Source organism: Ranitomeya imitator, chromosome 5, assembly GCF_032444005.1.
Source record: "Ranitomeya imitator isolate aRanImi1 chromosome 5, aRanImi1.pri, whole genome shotgun sequence".
Lineage (NCBI taxonomy): Eukaryota > Metazoa > Chordata > Amphibia > Anura > Dendrobatidae > Ranitomeya > Ranitomeya imitator.
In genome coordinates, this window is record NC_091286.1 from 596,901,551 (window position 1) to 596,918,588 (window position 17,038).

The 17,038-nt window shown below is 46.2% G+C and overlaps 1 protein-coding gene across 1 annotated transcript in view; it reads right to left on the reverse strand.

Moving 5' to 3' along the window:
* IL20RB (interleukin 20 receptor subunit beta) overlaps positions 1-17,038 on the reverse strand; it is a 134,488-nt gene that overhangs the window by 84,903 nt on the left and 32,547 nt on the right. The window contains exon 2 of the mRNA XM_069727947.1: positions 5,537-5,657. Coding sequence (XP_069584048.1) covers positions 5,537-5,657 — 121 coding nt within the window. The remainder of the gene's footprint in view (positions 1-5,536; positions 5,658-17,038) is intronic.

Below are 17,038 nucleotides of genomic sequence, written 5' to 3' on the forward strand. Positions count from 1 at the left end.
CTGCTATGCAATTTGTTCTAATATCAATTTGATGAGCCCAAAAAAACCATTTACACTTGTGCCAGGAAAGGTTTATTTGAGCATTTTGTTTGATTCTACCACTTTAATATTCTTAGTTTCAGATTTGACTAAGTCTTTGGGAAGGGAGGCATCAGGGAATATCAGGTACAAGGTCACATTCCTAACTAAATACTTTATGACGTGCTCACTACAAAGACACTTGTTTCTATTCTATGCTAGAGATGACCAACTACTTTGAAATTTGAATTCACCAGCTTCTCTGACTTTGTCACAAAAATCGATTTGCAGTAAATTAGTTTGCTGCAAATCAAAAGTACTCCAATTGCCCTTCAGTCTCCTATCACTGTACCAACTCATTTCAAGCTCTTCATTGCTAACAAAGACTTAAGGTACCTTCACACATAACGATTTCGTTAACGATATCATTGCTTTTTGTGATGTAGCAACGATATCATTAACGAAATCGTTATGCGTGACAGCGACCAATGATCAGGCCCCTGCTAGGAGATCGTTGGTCGCTGGGAATGATCAGGACCTTTTTTGGGTCGCTGATCACCCCGCTGTCATCGCTGAATCGGCGTGTGTGACGCCGATCCAGCGATGTGTTCACTGGTAACCAGGGTAAATATCGGGTTACTAAGTGCAGGGCCGCGCTTAGTAACCCGATGTTTACCCTGGTTACCATTGTTAAAGTTAAAAAAAACAAACAGTACATACTCACATTCCGGGCTGTCTGTCCCCCGGCGTCAGCTTCCTGCACTGACTGTCTCAGCGCCGGCTGGCCGTAAAGCAGAGCACAGCGGTGACGTCACCACTGTGCTCTGCTTTATGGCCGGCCGGCGCTGAAACAGTGCAGGGAAGCTGATGCTGGGGGACAGACACCGGAATGAAAGTATGTACTGTTTGTTTTTTTTAACTTTGACAATGGTAACCAGGGTAAACATCGGGTTACTAAGTGCGGCCCTGCGCTTAGTAACCCGATGTTTACCCTGGTTACCCGGGGACTTCGGCATCATTGGTCGCTGGAGAGCTGTCTGTGTGACAGCTCTCATAGCAATCTTGATGTGACCTCAACAGGTCTGGCTATGGATAAATTGGGGATAACCCCTTTTTCACTTCTTTGCTGTCACACACTATCTGGACAGTTTCTTCAGTGTTCTATTGCTAAGCTGTGAGTGGTGACATGCATTCAGCCAGATTCACTACAAAATTGCTGCTGCATTCCCTGCTTTAGCTTTTATTCAAGCTATGATTTTCCTCATGATTGGCTGTGCTATATCATGTGATAAGGGAAATCCTAGCTGCTCCTAAACATAATTTCAGCCTTCTCTGGGGGTTGCAATCATCTGCAAGGCGATTTGCAAATCCAATGCAAATCCAATTCCAATTTGTTTAAATTCACCAGGTTTAGTGAACTTCTAAAAATGTTCCCACAAAGCCCCACTGGTGTCCATGTTCTCCGAATCTGGCCCTGGTGACTGTGATTAGCAATAAAGTTAGTGCTTATCACAGGCGCTGGGTGCTCACGACAAAGCTCATCATCGTCGCAGACTCCTGGAGGCTCTGATGAGCGCTGTCATCACTACCCAGCTCCTGTGAATAACAATCACTTTTCTGCTATTTTCAGTGATTGGAGACAGATTTGGGGGAATGTGGACTATGCCAGATCTTTGTGGGAACATTTTGAGTAATAAATTGGTGAACAAGGGAGTTTCTGTTGTCTTTATTTCTTTTTATGCTTTTCGGGTATCCTTTTCTGGACTACTTCAGATTTGATGGTTATGGCAGACCGGCATGGGAATTTGTTTTTTTCTTTTTTTTCAATAAATTGGTGAATGAAATATAGTGTGGGGAGTCTTTATTCAAATACTGTGGGGGGGTGTTTTTGTGTGTGTGTGTGTGTTTTTATTTTTAATTTCCAGGTTAGTAACTTTACTAACATTACTAACCCCAGGGGTTTATGGCAGCTGTGATTTTTGACAAATTCAGTTGTCATCAACCCCAACTACCCTTACACCAATTGCCACTGCACCAGGGCAATCGGGAAGAGGCAGGCAAAGCACCAGAATTGGCACAAGTTATGTTATGCGCCAGTTCTGTGGTGGCTGAGGGCTGGTATTTTTACGCTTGGGAGGGTGTTGTGAATTCTGTGGCAGAGCTCCCTCATGTGGTCACAAGTGGTACTTCGGCTGATTCTCTCTGTGAGCTTCTGTTGGTGGAGGGAAGTGGTACTGCGGCTTCTGAGTTTCCTCCCTCAGGTGATCTGGTGAGGTCGTTAGGTGCTTCTCTACTTAACTCCACCTAATGCTTTGATCCTGGCTTCCTGTCAATGTTCCAGTGTTGGACTTGCTTTTCCCTGGATCATTCCTGTGGCCTGCTGCTCTGCATAGCTAAGTTCTTCTTTGCTATTTGTTTGCTATTTTTTCTGTCCAGCTTGTCTAATTTGTTGCTGGAAGCTCTGGGATGCAAAGGGTGTACCTCCGTGCCGTTAGTTCGGTACGGAGGGTCTTTTTGCCCCCTTTGCGTGGTTTTCTTTAGGGTTTTGTGTAGACCGCAAAGTTACCTTTTCTATCCTCGCTCTGTTAAGAAAGTCGGCCCTCACTTTGCTGAATCTATTTCATCTCTACGTTTGTCTTTTCATCTTAACTCACAGTCATTATATGTGGGGGTCTGCCTTTTCCTTTGGGGTACTTCCCTGAGGCAAGGTAGGCTTATTTTCTATCTTCAGGCTAGTTAGTTTCTCAGGCTGTGCCGAGTTGCATAGGCAGAGTTAGGCGCAATCCACGGCTGCCTCTAGTGTTGTTTGGAGAGGATTAGGGATTGCGATCTGCAGAGTTCCCACATCTCAGAGCTCGTTCTATGATTTTGGGTTATTGTCAGATCACTGTATGTGCTCTGACCACTATGTCCATTGTGGTACTGAATTGCCTTTCATAACAGGAGGGCCCAATAAACAAGGAACTTCCCAGCCTGATAATATAAGTCTGCAGGTGTATGCTTTACCTTTGCTGGTTATCAAAAAAGGGTGGGGCCCCACGTAATTTTATAAAAATTATTTAATAGGTTAAATAAGGCTAAATACCCTTTAGAGCCACATGAAAGGTACTAAAGGGCTCTAGTTTATTATTTGTAGGGCGGCTTGTGAAATCATATGTCTACAATTTATCTATCTATTTAATTTACCTATTTACCTATATCTTTCTATCATCTATCAAGCTGCATCGGACCATAGGATGCACCCCAAATTTTGTTGTGCAAAATAAAAATGAAAAAACTTTTAAATAAAATGGTGGTGCCTTTTATACTCTCTTTTAACGGTAGCTTACCTAGGGCAACTGCAATGTAGCGGGGACACAGGAGGCAGGGTCGCTGCTTCAGGAGGCCGATACTGGCAGCAGGAGCATAACAATGATGTGATGCCTGGGATCTCAGAGGATGTCAGTGACGGTGAGCGGAGTCCATTTTACCAATGATATCCCTGCAGTGGGGCATCAGGAAAATGGCTGCCAAAGGCGGTACATGCGCAGATTGAGATCTCGGGATATCACAGGGGAAACACCTTCTGAGATCCTAGGCATCGGAGCATCTCCCCCTCCTATCACGGCTTCCGGAAGCAGCGATCCTACCTCCTGTGAACACACTCTAACTCATTGCATACGGATTGCAAACGCTTGTCATATGAATGTTATGTGACCAAAATTGCATTGTACTCGCATGACAATCGCATGGCACTCATCCTACTTTTTAGGAGCAACATCAGAGCTATTTTTAATACGGGAAAGTGAGCAAGCCCTCACTGAGACTTCTGCACCTGTCCACAAGTATTTTGGCAACTTTCAGTCTTGCTTTTTTTATTTGCTTTCAACAGTGGTTTCCTCCTTGGTTGTCTTTCATGATGTCCACCTTGGCAAAGTGATGGATGGTGCAATCTGACACTGACGGACCTTGAATTTGGAGTTCACCTGTAATCTCTTTGGAAGTTGATCTGGCTCTTTTAACATTTCGTACTATCCATCTCTTCAATTTTTCATTAATTTTGCTCACATGTCCATGTTCAGGAAGGTTGGCCACAGCCCTATAGAACTTAAATTTCTGAATAATATGTGCAACTGTAGTAACACAAGCTGTTTGTAGATGGATTTATAGCCTTTACCTTTACCATGCTTGCTTATAATATTCTTTCTAATCTCCTGAGACAACACTCCTCTTTTTTTAATCCATGTTCAGTGTGGTGCACACCATGATACCAAGCAACACAATGACCATTTTTCACTTTTAAATAGGCAGACTGACTGATTACAAGTGTGATGCTAATTTAAGGACACGCCTCAGTTTAACTTGTCCCTATGGTCAAATTATGTTCAATCTTTTCTAGGAGTAACATCGTTTTTGTCCAGGATATTTTCATTAGTTTTCTTTTTACTTTTTTGTGTTGAATCACATTTCAGAAGCAATTTCTAATACTCATTAGACGATATTCAGTAAATTAAAGTTGAAGAAAACTTTTGTCAGTTTCAAGTTATTTCACTGACCATTTCGAGTTTTCTTACTTCACTGGAAGAGTACCAACAATTTTGTCCACATGTGTACGTCCTAGAGCAGTGATGTGTGGTCATCTCTGTTTCCTTTGCCTGCCCATATCTGCTGTTGCCTTCTCAGTCTTCTCAATGCTGACTTACGTATTTTTCGGACTATAAGACGCACCGGACCATAAGACGCACCCCAAATTTGGGGTGAAAATTGCAGAAAAAAATATTTTTTATGAGATGGGGGTCCGTCTTATTGTCCGAATTTACAGTATCTTACCTGAGGGCTGGCGGTGACAGAGCAGGGTCACAGGAGGCATGATGTCGGCAGAGGCGTGGTGATGCGATGGGCGATATGGCGTGTACCTGAGCAGGCTCCCTTCCTGTTTAGGTGGGCGACGCCACGGCCTGGTATCCATGGGGGGGTTGCAGCAGTGCTGTGGCAAAGGTGCAGGAATGATGATGCACAGTGAGCGGTATGGCGTGAGCAGGGTCCCTTCCAAAGGTGAGGTGACGCAGTGGCCCGGTATCCAAGGTAAGCAGCAGAGCTGGGTGAATCATTGCTTTATCGGTGACGGTGGCCATGTTCCTGAGGTCGCGCATGCGCAGATGAAGTGCTCTGCTTCCTGGGGCTTCAGGAAAATGGCCACGCGAGGCCGCGCGTGCGCAGATGGAGTTCACGGCGGCCATTTTCCTGAAGCCGAGTTTGCAGATTTAGATCTCGGCTTCAGGAAAATGGCCACTGCAATCTCCATCTGCGCACGCGCGGCCTCAGGAAGATGGCCGCCGCCACCAATAAAGCCATGATTCACCCGGCTCTGCTGCTTACCTTGGATACCGGGCCGCTGCGTCACCTCACCTATGGAAGGGACCCCGCTCACGCCATACTGCTCACTGCGCCTCATCATCCCCGCACCTCTGCCACCGCCACACCACTGCCGGTAAGCCTGCATTCCAACTAGAAAAATAATATGTAAATTAGCCATTACCCTTGTGATTCAACAGAATAAGTCACATTTCCAAGAACTGCTACTGGATCCCAGTGCAGAAAATGCTTCAAGTTGATAGAGACAATGGAGATATTTTCTGGAGTTGGAAGTGATTGCTGGTCTGAAATGAAAAATTAGAAAATAAGGTATTATATTATAGTTTCATGTTACTAAAGTCATACACAAACAGCAGAAAAAAAGCTGTGCCAATTTTACAACAAATTCAAAGAAATGCCACAGTGTACCCATGCAATATTAGCATGTATTCTCATCAGGTTTAGCTGCAGATTTGTGCAGTCTTAATAATAATAATAATAATCTTTGTTTATATAATATAAATAATATATAGTCTTTAAAAAATGCAATTAAATGCAATGTAACAAACTGACAACTCTGCATGATAATCAGCATGCCATTAAATTCTTGTTCATGTTTCAGATTTGAATGGGGTTAAAAAAAGCTCAGTTCAAAACAAAACGTCCACTGCTGGGAACTGCATATCAGCTCTTATTCCCATAAATAGGAGCTGGTACTCGGTACTCAGCAGCGGCCACTGCACATTAAATTGAGCACTACCATTCAGCTCCACTCAGTATTTACATCCAGCTGCCACTAGAGCTAATAAGAGCTAATCGTGTAGGGAGGTGACAATTGTCAGACCACCATCAATCTGACATCTATAAACAGCCTGCTTAGGAGAGGAAGTGCTAAAAGGAAGTGTAATGTGGCCCACCCTGGTAGCCTTCGATGGGGCACCCATATTCAATGCCCTGGCATAAAAGTGCGGCTCCAGGTTGGGTGTGTGAACTTATGCTGTGTGGTTCTCACGCCTGTGCAGGCTGCATGTAGCCGGTGTTGTGGGCTGGCCAGTACCAGCTGCTTCACAGTTCAATGAGAGAGACTTCCATTCTAAAATATACTCTTTACAGAACAGTAACTTGGTAAGGGTTATATAAAAGTGATGGCGGGTACAAAGTCTTATGAACTTTTCCTTTCCAGTATGAAGTATTATACCACTCAGTATCCTTCTTCTGTAGTATACTCCAGGGCTTTCAATACACACTGTTTCTCATTACTTTGCCTCAACCCAGCGTTAACGCTACAGTCCTGATCATCAAGTCTCCTTAGTTGCTCAATGGTTTGGCATCCTATTTTTTCCACTACTGGTGCCCTGGATCTACCGCTCGGGACCCTAGTCCTTGTCTCTCAGTCCTGCCAAAGCCTGTTACGCTCTGCATTACAAGCTCACGGTCTCATGTCTAGGTGTACTCTCCTAGGACTCATCTCCAGAAGGCCAATCTGTCTAGTCTTTCACTTTTCTTTAGGATTGCACCATCCCTTCTTCGTAGTCGCCTCTCACTCAGCTCTGCTCATTACGCACTATCTCCCTATCTGACAGGAAACCAGTCCCTTTCACTAGCACTAACCCCTCCCACTATGGGCTAATCCCACACATTTACTCTCTTACACTATAGTCAACTACATACATTCCTATACATTACACTACCTATCTTACATTGTATTTTACCTATAACACTGCTACACACTAGGCATATTATACTTACAATACTTATCACACTCTCTAAATTACAACTCATGACAATATATATGACAACATATACAAGAGACGAATGACATAATACAAACACAATGTGATTGGTGTCTTCAGGGAAAGGAATGACAGTCAACTACCATTACATTCCTCCCCTCTATTACAATGGTAATCCTCAACCATTTAAACACCTGGAAGACACCAATACATATCACACAAACAATAAATAAAATTCTCTTTTCCAAAGGCAAACAAGGTCCTTTTCCTTGGTGGTTTAGTATGACCCCAGTCCCATTGGGTAGGTACTCCAGAACAAAGAGTTCAAGTTTCTGTTTATCAAGGAGCCCTCAGGCAAATATAACAATGGGTCCTTTTGACAAGAAAACTGTCCATTGACCCCCGTCAGGTCGAGGGATGGGGACACAGTCCTCCTCACCTCTGCCCATGAGACAGGCACACAGCCCATTCACTGCATCCTCCTCTACTGGCTGGGATCCAGTCCAGTGCTGAGGGTGTATGACCCTCCAGCAGCTGCAGTGTCTCTGCAATCCAGAAGGGGGATGCACAACAAAACTTAAAAGGGGTGAAACAATAACTTCTTGGCTGTGCACGGCCATCATAATGGAGTCTTGGATACACGGGCCCTCAGGAACCTCAAACTGTTCCTCTTGTCAGGTGCAGCTGGCACAGCTGGGGCTCGTTCCACTGCTGTCTCCTGACAACATCTCCTCTAGCACCTGTATTTCTCACCCTCTCTCTTTCTTCTCCTCAGAGGGTCTCAGTGATAACCTCCACCTTCCCCCTGGAGCTCGGTTTCCTGGCATCTGAGCCATGGGTGACCTGGTCTTGGATATTGTAGGAGCCTCTGCCATGTAGAAGTGAGTCACCATCCCTGACGTCATTTGGGCAACCACCAGCTCTGATGTTAGAGGAAGGGACCTCCAGGGGCCCTCTGCTATTTCCAAGGTGATACCCCTGGCTCAGACCTCCTTCACGACCCTTTCCCAGGTTCTCACATTCTTCAAAAAGGCCTCATCCAGGTGTCTGCCCTCTGTAGCGCTTCACCCACTACGTGTCTTGGGGGACACTCGCTTGGCAGCAGAATAATCATAGACAGGCACGTTTTTTCCACAAATCAGTCTATTCCAGTTTATTAAACGTCATAAACCATATCTCAAACAGTTCATTATACCGCCATATCAGCATATCACATACGGTTTTACATTGCCTTCAGTGGTCACACTGGTATCTCTCCAGTCACCGGGTGACTGCACAGTTCAGCAACTGTCCTATGTTAGCGCACACAGTTCTTTTCCCCATACCAGGGGTTACCTCTTAGGAGCTCCTGCTCCACAGGTTGACTCCATGTCGGTCCAAGGTCCACAACAGGACCGTCCAGGTCGATAGTCTCACAGTGCTTCCAGGACGACTCCACTCCCAGGAGCCACCAACACTGACCATCCAGGTCGACGGTCTCACAGTGTTTCCAGGACGACTCCACTCCCAGGAGCCTCCAACACTGACCATCCAGGACCTACAGCACACAGGCTACTCAGTGCCAAAGCCCAACCATGTGCTATTCAGGAATTCCCAGGATTTCCAACACAGGCTTCCAGGGCCTTGCACTTGGACTATACAGATCCAAACACAGGAAACACACAGGAACATGTGACCCACACCCTGGTCACATTACATACCTGTAACCACTCCCTTGGGTGGGAGTGTGGGTGTGTGTGGCTAGTTTGTCCCAACCATCTCACACAACTAGCCCTGCCAATCTCCCATTAGAACTTACACATTTACATGTGGGACTACAGGTCCCAGACCACAACATAACTTTAGATTGACAGCGCAGAGTGTCCTCCTCTGCGACACACATACCGGCCATCTATAATTCTGCCAGTCACTGTTTCATCACATTTATGCCTCCAAGCGCATTTTGAAGCACACACAGCGCCCCCTGGCTGTAACACTGGTCACTGCACCACACCTCACAGACCACACAGATGACATATCATCAATGCTGACTGACCATTTTCAGGATATGACCCTCATACCAGCTGTAAGTTCATGCAGCCTTTTGTCATGTAGTGACTAGTGATGGAGGGAGCCTACCTGATCCCTGTAACTAGGGGGCACTATAATCCATTCCTGTCCCCGGAATACCTTGGAAGGCCCAAGCTTCTTGATCAGCTCATCGACATGCGGCATTGTATATGCTTTGAACTTTTGTTAATCTTCCAATAATCATTACAGAATCTCCATTCTTCATCAGGTTTTGGAACAAGGATAGTCAGGTTAGACCACCCACTCTTAGATTCCTCAATGACTCCGAGATTCAGCATATATTTCACTTCCTTAAAGATCAGTTCTGGGTGGGCCTTCAGAGTATGATAGGGTTTTGAATTGACCCACACATGGGAATTCCATCAGAACCTCATGTTCTATGACATCTGTACACTCCGGAAAATCTGATTACTGCAGTAATTTCTGGACATTGCTGTATTTGGGGCTTCAACAGCATCTCAGCTATTGTGATGTCTTCAATGCCCCCTTCTGAATTAACCAGCATACATATAGTTTCAACGGTGTCCCTTACTTGCCATTCCTTGATTGGTAGCGGCATGAGGGGACTTCGGAAGTGAGAGGTGAGACCGTTTAACTGGCAGGTGGTAGAGGACTTTCAATAACTTAGGATTCCCTAGTGACAACTGGGCCAACAGAACCTCCACCTGACCTATTCTTGGGTTTTGTTGACACCCAGATGGCCACTCAAGACATGTGAATGGGCCATGTCCAACAACCTCTGTCTATTGGGTCCTGATACCAACAATTGCTTTATTATTTTCTCTCTGACATTAGTAATGGAGTACAAAGAATCCCCACTCATCATAAAATAAGGAAATATGGTGTAGGCTCTCATCTCCTGTTCTATATAGTTTATAAGAGTTACATTATTGAACACTTCTTTTAGAGTTAGGTCCTTATATTGGGTGAACCCCAAATTTTCTCCAGTTACCCCTGACTCAGGAATGTCAGCCTCAGGGAATACTACTTCCTCATCTCCCATCATTACACAGAATCTAAACTTTTCAGACTCTGGGGGTGGTGAGACTTTTTTAGGGCTAACTAGTCTCTTACCTGAGCAATTTAGGTCTCCGTCCTTCCCTCACAAGTTCCAAAACAACACAAAGTCCTGGCATATGATAATTGGGTGCAATAAATCATGAACTATGCTGACCTCATGGGACTAAGTACCTTGGTCCATCTGAATGACCACTTCGGCCACCAGATAGTCTTTAGCATACCTGTGAATGCAGCGGATACCCACCAGGAATTAATTGGAGAAGGAGTGTGGCCCTTAGAAAAGTCACCAAACTCCTTAAGTCTAGTAGTCCAGTCATTTGCAGACCATTCACATTTATGGGACAAGCTTGGGTGGACAGTCCACACTGCAGGCCAGAAATGATTACAATGAACACCAGTGTCAAATGCCATTTGCGCAATGGTCAGAGGACAATGGTAAGCTATATGACTTGGGCCGTGACATCTCCAGCAAATTACATCCCCTGATGAGACCTTCGGCATGACCTTTGCTGCCCCCTTGGATTCCCCACTCCCTTTTTAGCCTTTGCCCACTGATGGGACCCCCAGCATGGAGTGGTTTGCTTCTCAATTAACCCTTGACCCCTGATATCTTTTGACCAGTCCAAAGAAAGGCATTGACATACCGGGGATCTCCCTGTGCAGCCCAAGTGTGCATCGGGGTGAGGACTGTGTGGAAGACGATGTGGGGGATGATGAGGTCCTAGTCACTACATGGAGTCAAAGCCAACCGAGTGATGTGGGCAGTTTGGAGGAAGAAGTGATGATCACGCTGCCCCAGCTGCACAGCAAAACAGGGAGCAGGGTGCAAAATCACAGTGGCCAGCCCCTAGCCAGTATGTCAGCTGCTACTGCCCACAGCACCAACGAACTGAGTACACCAAAGCATGCTCAAAGCAGCTCCATGGCGCGGCATTTCACCTGCAATGTTCTGACGACAAGACAGAGATAGTTCTCACACTGTGCCATCAGAGCCTGAAGCGAGGCATAAATGTTCTTAACCCGACCATCTTCTGCATGACGAGGCATCTGAATGCAAAGCATGAGCTGCAGTGGGGTACACACCTGCAAAAAAAAGGAAAGGATCTGAGGCTCCTCCTGCGGTCTTGGCTGCTTCCTCCTGCTCCTGAGCAACAGGGCCACCTGGCTCCTTGGAAAGAGAGGATGTAAAACCACCATCATCAGCAGTGTCATCACGCATCTCTACACTGTCCTATGGAAGCAATCAGTCTGTCCATCCCCCAAACACTGGAGAGAAAGAAGAAGCACCCCCTTACTTGCACATGAGCCCTACTCCTAAAATGCCGACATTACAAAATTCCTGACCTTTGAAATGCTGCCATTCTGGCTGGTGGAGATGGACACTTTTAAAAAGTTATGGTCTTGACTTTCCTACAGTACATGGTTCCCAGACGCCACTACTTTGGCAGGCGGGCCATCGCTGCCTTGCCCAAACATGTTATAGACAAAATCAGGTGAGGATTGCTGGATGTTTCTCTGTCCATGTGACCTCCTACTCTGCTTCCTCCATAGTCTTCTCATTGAGTCAGTGTAACATCTGCATGACCAACTTCAGAACAGCCAGGGGAAAACGAGGGCAAGCTGTTCTGAAACTCATCTGTTTGGGGAAAAAATCCCACACTGTGCAGAAGCTGTGGATGGGGATCAAACAACAGACCGATGAGTGGTTGGTGTCGCTAAATTTCAAGCCCGGCCTGGTTGTGTGCGCTAACAGTCAAAATCTTGTAGCAGCTTTGGACTTAGCCAGTTTGATGCACATCCATTGACTAGTGCATGTGCTGAATTTGGTGGTGCAGAGGTTCCTGAAAAATGACCCAGAGATGTCAGAGCTGCTGCTGAAAATGCAGGCTGTCTGTGTGCCCTTTCAGCGTTCTTGACATGCTGCTCGCCAGCGTCACTTCTGCCTTCCCACTCACCGCCTCATATTCAATGTTGCCACAAGGTGTAACTCTACCTTGCATATGCTGGAGAGACTGTGCGAGCAGCAGCAGGTGATAGTGGAGTTTCAGCTGCATCACGCATGGGTAAGTCGCTCTTCGGAACAATACCACTTCACCAGCAACAAGTGGGCCTCCATGAGGGATGCGTGTGTCATGTTGTATACTTTAGCAACATGGCCAGCGCTGATGTCGACATCATCACCATTACTATTCCACTTCAATGCCTTCTTGAAAAAACGCTTCAGGAAATGATGGATGAGGTGGTGTTACTAGACAGGAGGAAAAGGAGGAGGAACAGGGATCATTCACACCATTATCAGGTCCGTAGTCCACACATGGCTCGAAGGGTGGGTTACTGTACCAACAGCATCCAGATCCAAAACTGTCCCCTGGCTGGACAGTTGTGTAAAGGTACCTTCACACATAACGATATCGTTAACGATATCGTTGCTGTTTGTGACGTAGCAACGATATCGTTAAGGAAATCGTTATGTGTGACAGCGACCAACGATCAGGCCCCTGCTGGGAGATCGTTGGTCGCTGAACAAAGTCCAGAACTTTATTTCGTCGCTGGATCTTCCGTGGACATCGCTGGATCGGCATGTGTGACACCGATCCAGCGATGTCTTCACTGGTAACCAGGGTAAACATCGGGTAACTAAGCGCAGGGCCGCGCTTAGTAACCCGATGTTTACCCTGGTTACCAGCGTAAAAGTAAAAAAAAACAAACACTACATACTTACCTACCGCTGTCTGTCCCCGGCGCTCAGCTTCTCTGCACTCCTCCTGTACTGGCTGTGAGCGTCGGTCAGCCGGAAAGCAGAGCGGTGACATCACCGCTCTGCTTTCCGGCCGCTGTGCTCACAGCCAGTACAGGAGGAGTGCAGAGAAGCTGAGTGCCGGGGACAGACAGCGGTAGGTAAGTATGTAGTGTTTTTTTTTTTTTACTTTTACGCTGGCAACCAGGGTAAACATCGGGTATTAAGCGCGGCCCTGCGCTTAGTTACCCGATGTTTACCCTGGTTACCCGGGGACTTCGGGATCGTTGGTCGCTGGAGAGCTGTCTGTGTGACAGCTCTCCAGCGATCAAACAGCAACGCTGCAGTGATCCGGATCGTTGTCGGTATTGCTGCAGCGTTGCTTAATGTGAAGGGGCCTTTAGATGATGAGGAAGAGGAGGAGGAACTGTATTCACAGCAGGGTGGCACTCAAAGCAGCTCATGGGCATCACTAGAGTGTGGGTGGGGGATACAGAAGACACAGATGATACACTTCCCACTAAGGACAGCTTGTTGTTGCCTCTGGGCAGCCTTTCACACCTGAGTGAAAAAATCTTGCCAAATTAGACAAGGTGATTTTCTGGATTTGTGTTCTCATTTTGCCTCTCATAGTTGTGGTCTACCTATGATGTCAATTACAGGCCTCTCTCATCTTTTTAAGTGGGAGAACTTGCACAGTTGGTGGCTGACTAAATACTTTTTCCCCCACTGTACATGTCACTGTACCTGCATAATGACTGCCACGTTGCCCGGATGCTGATTACTGGGTGGAACCCCGCTACAAAGTGCCTTCCTTGCTTCCATCACTGGAGCATGATCGGAAAATGCAGGAATACAAGTGCACACTGGTAGATGCACTACCGACGGTGTCCCCACATGACATTGGGAGCTTAGTGGGATCACAAGGCAGAGGACTAGAACGAAGCTATCAATGCAGCAGTGGCACCAGCACCATCTTGGAAGGGAGAAGGGAGGGTTAGCCTGGCTGAAATGTGGACAACCTTCCTTTGCATGACACAACATCCAGCACAGCCATCTGATATGGTCCGTATTTGCAGGAGTCAACGTTTCAACAACATGGTGGAAGAGTATGTGCCCTTACGTCTCCACGTACTGAGTGATGAGTCTGCCCCATTTAACTTCTGGGTCTCCAAATTCGACACATAGCCTGAGTTTTCCCTTAACGCCTTGGAGGTGCTGGCCTGTCCTGAGGCAAGTGTACTGTTGAAGCGTTTAGCATGGCAGGGGGTGTGATCACAGACAGGCGCATTCACCTATCCACAGCCAATGTGGGCAAGCTCACATTCATTAAAATGAACCAGGCATGGATCCCACAGGACTTGTCCATACCTTTAGCTGAAAAGAGATGTATATCAGCCACACCCAGCCATTGTTAGGTCACATGCACACTTTGAGTATTTGGTGAGTTTTTTACCTCAGTATTTGTAAGCCAAAACCAGGAGTGGAACAGTCAGAGGAAAAGTATAATAGAAAAGTCACCACTTCTGCATTTTTTACCCACTCCTGGTTTTGGCTTACAAATACTGATGCAAAATACCAAATACTCAACATGTGCATGTGGCCTCATACTCCAATACATTCTGCTCATTCTATTTGCCATTCCCAATGTCTTGGGGACTCACCAAATAAAAAAAAGACACAAAAACAGTGTCTTCGCCTCTTCCACCTCTACCACCATGTTTGCTCAAACGCTCGCTGCTCACAAAGAGGAAGCATGTGAACTAGGTGGAGGAAGAAACTACACAAGGTGATACTGCCCAGCCCAACCGTATCTCATCTACTTGGTTGATAATGTGGAGAAGGAACAGGAGATGGTTCCCCACACCACAGAGGGTAATTCCCACACCAGTAAACTCTTACAACTGCTAGAAACAGTATCTAACCTGTTCACGACAAGTGACTATTCGTCATGGACTGGAAGGACTTCTCAACCAATGAGGTATATATACGTCATGGCGATCAAGCGTGCATAGCTGTGGGTTTAGCTAACCTCACAGCTGACACTTGGCTGTGTGGTACGCCATTTCTGTCAGTTTAACCCTGTCAATGCTGTGATCGACATTGATCCCAGCATTTAGGAGGCAGGCAGAGGGAGAAAGTGTACAGTGCGCAGGATCAATGTAATCTCAAATGTTATGCAAAATGTTCTAAATTAACCCCGTTCTGACATTAGACGTACTATCCCATCGAGGTGGTATGACACCGACGAGATAGTACGTCTAATGTGATCAGCAGTGCTCACGGGGGGAGCACGGCCGATCGCAGCTGACATCCGACACTATGTGCCAGGAGTGGTCATGTGTTGTGAATTCTGTGGCAGAGCTCCCTCCTGTGGTCACAAGTGGTACTTCGGCTGATTCTCTCTGTGAGCTTCCGTTGGTGGAGGAAAGTGGTACTGCGGCTTCTGAGTTTCCTTCCTCAGGTAACGAGGTTAAGTCATTAGGTGCTGCTCTATTTAACTCCACCTAGTGCCTTGATCCTGGCCTCCAGTCAATGTTCTAGTATTGGACCTGTTTCCTCCTGGATCGTTCCTGTGGCCTGCTGCTCTGCATAGCTAAGTTCCGCTTTGCTATTTTGTTTGCTGTTTTTTTCTGTCCAGCTTGTCTATTTGTTTTTTTCTGCTTGCTGGAAGCTCTGGGACGCAGAGGGTGTACCTCCGTGCCGTTAGTTCGGTACGGAGGGTCTTTTTGCCCCCTTTGCGTGGTTTTTGTAGGGTTTTGTGTTGACCGCAAAGTTACCTTTCCTATCCTCGCTCTGTTCAGAAAGTCGGGCCTCACTTTGCTAAATCTATTTCATCTCTACGTTTGTCTTTTCATCTTAACTCACAGTCATTACATGTGGGGGCTGCCTTTTCCTTTGGGGTATTTCTCTGAGGCAAGGTAGGCTTATTTTCTATCTTCAGGCTAGCTAGTTTCTCAGGCTGTGCCGAGTTGCATAGGGAGCGTTAGGCGCAATCCACGGCTGCCTCTAGTGTGGTTGGAGAGGATTAGGGATTGCGGTCTGCAGAGTTCCCACGTCTCAGAGCTCGTTCTATGTTTTTGGGTTATTGTCAGGTCACTGTATGTGCTCTGACCTCTATGTCCATTGTGGTACTGAATTACCTTATCATAACAGTACTGGAGGCCCAAAGTACTATTGATTCTCAATAGAGGGAAAAAAGAAATTCTGAGACCATTTTTTTTTCTCTGCACTGTGTTTTGCCTTTTTTTTCCCCTAGACATTTGGGTGGTTCAGGACACAGGTGTAGCGATGGACATTAAAGGCCTGACTTCATGTGTGGATCAGCTCACGGCAAGAGTACAAAATATTCAAGACTTTGTGGTTCAGAATTCTATGTTAGAACCGAGAATTCCTATTCCTGATTTGTTTTTTGGAGATAGAACTAAATTTCTGAGTTTCAAAAATAATTGTAAACTATTTCTAGCTTTGAAACCTCGCTCCTCTGGTGACCCAGTTCAACAAGTTAGGATCATTATTTCTTTTTTACGTGGCGACCCTCAGGACGGGGCATTTTCTCTTGCGTCAGGAGATCCTGCATTAAGTAATATCGATGCATTTTTCCTGGCTCTCGGATTGCTGTACGATGAACCTAATTCAGTGGATCAGGCAGAGAAAAATTTGCTGGCTCTGTGTCAGGATCAGGATGAGATAGAGGTATATTGTCAGAAATTTAGAAAGTGGTCCGTATTCACTCAATGGAATGAAGGTGCGCTCGCAGCTATTTTCAGAAAGGGTCTCTCTGAAGCCCTTAAGGATGTCATGGTGGGATTTCCTATGCCTGCTGGTCTGAATGAGTCTATGTCTTTGGCCATTCAGATCGGTCGACGCTTGCGTGAGCGTAAATCTGTGCACCATTTGGCGGTATTAACTGAGCTTAAACCTGAGCCTATGCAGTGCAATAAGACTTTGACCAGAGTTGAACGGCAAGAACACAGACGTCTGAATGGGCTGTGTTTCTACTGTGGTGATTCCACTCATGCTATCTCTGATTGTCCTAAGTGCACTAAGCGGTTCGCTAGGTCTGCCACCATTGGTACGGTACAGTCAAAATTTCTTCTGTCCGTTACTTTAATCTGCTCTTTGT